The sequence below is a fragment of the Dipodomys ordii genome, unplaced genomic scaffold (assembly GCF_000151885.1).
Source record: "Dipodomys ordii isolate 6190 unplaced genomic scaffold, Dord_2.0 Scaffold2, whole genome shotgun sequence".
NCBI lineage: Eukaryota > Metazoa > Chordata > Mammalia > Rodentia > Heteromyidae > Dipodomys > Dipodomys ordii.
In genome coordinates, this window is record NW_012267218.1 from 12253965 (window position 1) to 12259785 (window position 5821).

General features: G+C 35.7%; 1 protein-coding gene across 1 annotated transcript in view; it reads right to left on the reverse strand.

The window, feature by feature from the left end:
* Spata7 (spermatogenesis associated 7) overlaps positions 1-5821 on the reverse strand; it is a 28009-nt gene that overhangs the window by 16163 nt on the left and 6025 nt on the right. Inside the window, exons 2-3 of the mRNA XM_013013381.1 lie at positions 3753-3848; positions 934-981 (exon numbers count right to left, since the gene is read on the reverse strand). Of these exons, the coding sequence (XP_012868835.1) occupies positions 934-981; positions 3753-3848 (144 nt within the window). The remainder of the gene's footprint in view (positions 1-933; positions 982-3752; positions 3849-5821) is intronic.

Sequence of the window (5821 nt, forward strand, 5' to 3'; positions counted from 1 at the left end):
AAAAAAAAAAAAAAAAAAGTCATTTTAGAGCTGGGCTTCAGTGGCTTATGCCTGTAATCCTAGCTACTCAGGAGCCTGAGATCTGAGGATTACAGTTCAAAGCCAGCCCAGGCAGAAAAGTCTGTGAGACTCTTACCTCCAATAAACCACTAGAAAACCAGAAGTATTGCTATGGCTCAAGTGATAGGGCACTTGCCTTGAGCTGAAGAGCTGAGGGACAGCGCCAGGCCCAGAATTCAAGCCCCATGACCAAAAAAAAAAAAAAAAGTCATTTTATGGCTAGGCACGGTGATACTCTCCTGTAGTCCTGGCTACTAGTGAAAGGTCCAAGTTGTTACTTAACCCAGGAGTTCAAGACCAGCCTGGGCAATATAATGAGATCATGTCTCAAAAAATAAACATATCAAACCACATCATAAATAAAACAAAATGTACTCTGAAGTAGTAGAGTACTTTCCTTGCCTGTATAAGACCTAGGTTTGATCCCCAGTGTGGCAAAGAAAAAAATGTAGACTGAAATACCACATTTAGCCTTTTTCATCCTCAAATATTTCTTAGAGGATACAATAGGAATATTATAGCAAATAATGATGTTTGTGGAATGAATTAATTAGAATATTCTTAGCTAAAGTGTGTCAACTAGTATGATGATCCCAGACACTGTCACAAAAAACCTTCTGATTCCTTTGCTCTGGCTGCAATGCTTACCATCACCAGAGCGTCGGGAACAATTGTAAAAAGGACATGGAGAAACCGACACTCTAATTCACAGGAGTGTGAGTGTGAAATGACCTTGTCATTTTAGAATCTAAATGCTTGAACAGTTTGTTTTCAGTATTGTGTTTTTAAAGTTAAACAGTTAGGGTAACAAATTTTATGTGATGTTTATTTTACCATGATTTTTTAAAAAGGTAGTGTGTAAAAATGACTTACATTTGATGCTGGTATTTACACTTATTGGAACTGAGCAGTCCACTGCAGCTGAAAGAAAAAAAATGATTGTCTCAAAATATTGTTCATACTTATAAATGAAAACAAATACTTTAAGTAAGGAAATCACAAAAAGTCTTAGTGCTTGAGTTTTGTTCTGAATTTCACTGTACTTATGGAGATGAAAAATAAACTATCTTTAATAAAACTACACTGGTTGGAATTAAGAGTTCTCTAGATAATGTAGAAGAAAATATTAGAGAACTTAGCATAGTAATATAAACTATTCAAAATGAAATAGAAGAAACAAAGACTGAAAAAATAAATGTTTCAAAATTGACTTGATACTGTCTTTCTCATGTACCTTGACAAGAAACTGGAGTTAAAATAAGTTTGATAAAATACAGAGCAAGGTAGAGGACTTATACTACCTGACTTACATTTACTATAATGCCATGGTAACAAAGACACTGTAGTAAACATAAAGACAGGCACGTAGATTAACAGTCCAAAGACTAAGTAAAAACAAGACCCACACATGGCCCAAATGACTTTCCAAAAGTGCCAAGGTAATCCAAGAGGGAAAGGAGAATTTCTAAATCATATGGTACTGGAAAATTTGAATATGATTGGGAAAACAGTGACATTTCAATCATATTATATAGTGGGACATACAGTGTAAGATTTAAAAGTACAAAACATCCTGAATGAAATAAGTTTAGAAAAACCTTAGTGACTTAAATTAGACCAAGAACTCAATAGGGCATACAAACTATAAATCCTGAAAACTGAATTTGATTTCACATTTTTAACATCATATTATTTTTTCTTTTGAAAATTTTAATTATTTAAAAATGTAAGCATCATAAAATATAAACCACAAGTTTAAAATTTTAGTTCTGCAAATAAGAAACATGACTCATTGGGAGATGGAGGTAGGTACATTGTGCCACTCTGAGCTACATAGAAGGACCCTGCCTAAAAAAAATAAAGAAGAACATTTAAAAATTAAGTGAAATTAGCAAAAAGTTAGTGAAATTCAAAAAAGGCTCATAGTTATTAGTATTTATAATATTAATTTCCTTGTTTTAATAATTATATTAAGATTTTAGAAGGCATTAGGGAAAAGGTATCTAATAACTACACCATTTATTTTTTAATCTTGCTGTTACTAACATTTATTCCAGAATGTTTTTAAAAGAAAATATGAGGTGTAGCTTAAATGTAAAAAGTTTAACAGCTATGAGACCCTGAGTTTACTCCACAGTACTATGAGGAAAAAGAACCAGTCACAGGCTGGGGAAAAATACCTATAACACACATAGCAGATACAAGACCTGCATTTAATATGTAAAGAACTCATAACTTACTATTACAGAAACAAACAACCTGTTTTAAAAAGTGGACAAAAGACTTAAACAAAAGACAAATGGCAAATAAGAAAGGCTGCATCATTGGGCATCAGGATCTCTGGAAGCTCAAACAGTGAAGACCTACTATAACAGGTCCACTGCCATGGCTAACAAGGACCACCACCAACAGATGCTGGTGAAAATGAGGGAGCAATGGGAATACACAGCAAGACAGGAATCTGGAAAATAACTGGGCATTTTCTTTTAAGGTTAAATATACACTTGCCATATTACCTCAAAATTCCACTTGAGCAAATACAGAAACACATGTTCACAGGTTATCTGTGGATGTTTATAACAGCATTACTCCCAGTATCCAAAGGTGATCCCAAACAATCCAGTATTCACAAATCGGTGAATCAATAAACAAATGATGTCAGGTTTATTAAATGTAATACTACTTTGTAGTAAAAGGAAGACATACTGATAAACGTGACAACATGTGTTAGTCTCAAAGGTATTATGCTGATTGAAAGAAGTGAAGATGAAATTACAGAAAAGGTAAAACTGTAGTAACAGTGAAGATTAGTGGCTGTGGGGTTTTGAGGGAGAGGGACTGACTGCAAAAGGTAAGAAGTTCTGGGGCTGATTTTTCTGAAAAAGAGTCAGAGAGGAAGGGCTTTGGGCTTTGCATGGTGCCACAGTCTGTAACAGCAGTCAGCTCTGCTTGTTAGTTCAAAAGTGGCCACAGGTACGTAAAACAACAAGCATGGTGGTGCCTATGAACAGTTATATATCAATTTCATATTACTTTCATATGTCACAAACTATTGTTCTTTTATCTTTTAGCCTTTAAAATATAAACATTATTCTTAGTTCATACTGAACATAACAGGTGGCAGGAGAATTTGGCCTGAAAGTTACAGTCAAATGATTCCAGTTTGATAGTATAATTATAGTAGTGATTATTAACATACATGTTTTTCAGAATTGTTAATTGAATATGCACTTATATTTAGACCAGAAACTCAAAAATAAAAACAGTAGCCAGTATCTTCTTTGTGTAACTTTCATAGCAGATTTGAAAACAAAAAAGTGATTACAAACATTAAATTCAATAGCCAGCTAGGTGTGGTGGTATATATTTATAATCTCACCACCCAGGAGGCTGAGGCAAGAGGATTGCAAGTTTGAGGCCCACCTGGGCTTCAAGGAAAAATTATAAATAGAAAGGAAAAAAAGCAGTATCTAACAACAAGATATAACTCAAACACATAAAATGAAATAGCCTAGGTATGATGTAGATTTTAAACATAGTGAAAAACAAACAAAAGACCCTGGTGTTCTACAAAGTCAATAGTTGGTATCCTACTATATCAGACACAAATCCTTCTATTTCTGCCAAAGATTTATTGGGGGGCGGGCCGGGGTGTCAAATTGGGCACAGAAAGTTTACATATGAACTTTTACCTTTGGCTGAAAGGATTTTATTATAGTGAACAGCCATGTGATTCTTGACCAGCTGGAGAGTGGTTAGTCTGAGAGAAGAGGAGTCAGTGCAAAAAGCTAAAAATTAAAACACATTTAATCATTATATATTTAAAATGAATACATTAATCATCATAAGATAACTTACTTTTTAAAAAATGCTGTGAATTAAACCACAGCGATACTGAAACTCTGCCTTGTTGAAGCTGAGTACATCCTAGCCTGAATCTTGCACTGCTAACACTGATGAGCTATGATTACATACGTTCAAAGCCTTGCAAGGCCTGAATGTTTGAGAAAGATTCTAGAAGCAACCTATTATACACCTTAAAATTTCTTTCTTTTTAATATATCTTAACCTCATAACTAAAGATTTTTAGCTACTTGCTTGATTTTAAAATCTTAACATGTTAATCCCTAAACAATCCACAGAAATTGGGAAATCTAACAAATCTAATGCCACAATACCTTATACAAAGATTCCATTCTGAGAGCAAATTTCTAGTTTTGCAACTGAAAATAATATCTACAAATCTGCCTAGTAGAGTCCTTTAAATGTAGTAGGCCTATTTTAATATAAGTACCATTACATTAAAATCCCGTAACATGTAACTTTTAGACCTTCAAACTGTTGAAAGAAAATCTTAGAAATCGTTAACCATTTACATAACAAATATAAAAATGTAGATATAATTTTTTGTATGGCTGGGGATCAAACCCAGTGACTTGCACATACTAGACAACAGACATACTTTCTTTGAATATGGAAAACATTTTTTGAGAATATATGCATATAGTCGTTATAAAAGTCAATAGCTAAAACAGCATGTAGAGATAGAAAATTTTGTGACTTTTCTATACTGAGCCTTAGTCTCCTCTCCCAAATATATAACTCTACTTCTTAAATAATTTCTTCCAGGGAATGTCTTTTTTTTTTTTTTTTTTGTCAGTCATGGGCCTGGGCGCTGTCCCTCAGCTCTTCAGCTCAAGGCAAGTGCTCTACCACTTGAGCCATAGAGCCACTTCTGGTTTTCTGGTTACTTATTGGAGATAAGAGTCTCACAGACTTGCTTGCCTCGGCTGGCTTTGACCCGCAATCCCCAGATCTCAGCCTCCTAAATACTAGGATTACAGGTGTAAGCCACTAGCATCTGGCTTTTTTGTTTCTGTTTTTCCTTTTTCAGGACCTCCACAAGTTTACTCACTTGCTCAGTTGGTACTCTACCACTTGAGTCATGCCTCCAGTCCCTTCCAGAGAAGCTCTATGCATAATATAAGCATAGACAATAATTGTGAGCTTTATTATCATTAAAAGTACTTTTTGAGTACCACTTGCCAAGCATTGCTCCAAGCTTTTTATTTATTTTATTTATTTTTTGTTGGTTGTGGGGCTTGAACTCTGGGCACTTGTGCTCTACCACTTGAGCCACAGAGCCCCTTCCCGTTTTCTGAGTGGTTTATTAGAGATAAGAATCTCAGGGATATTCCTGCCTGGGCTGGCTTTGGACTATGATCCTCAGACCTCAGCCTCCTGAGTAGCTAGGATTACAGGCATGAGCCACCGGTGCCCGGCCCAAGGCTTATAACTTTTAAGTTATAACTACAAAAATTTAAAGATAACATTACAGTTTCACTTTGAAGGCTCTAAAATACTTATCTATCACAGGACCTAGAAATCCAGTAGGAAAGAGGTCTACAATACTCACTCAGGATAAATTCAAGTTCTCTCTTTCTCTACACGCTTTTCCTTTCCAGGACTGTGTTTACCACCTGAAACCTTCCATCTTAACAAGGTAGGCATGTTTTTGGTTTGTTTTGTTGGTCGTGGGGCTTGAACTCTAGGCCTGAACGCTGTCCCTCAGCATTTCAGCTCAAGGCGCACAAGGCGAGCGCTCTGCCACTTGAGCTACAGCACTACTTCCGGTTTTCTGGTGGTTTACTGGAGATAAGAGTTTCACATGGGGCTGGGAAGGTGGCTCAGTGGTAGAGCACTTGCCTTGCATGCATGAGGCCCTGGGTTCGATTCCTCAGCACCACATAAGCAAAAAGAA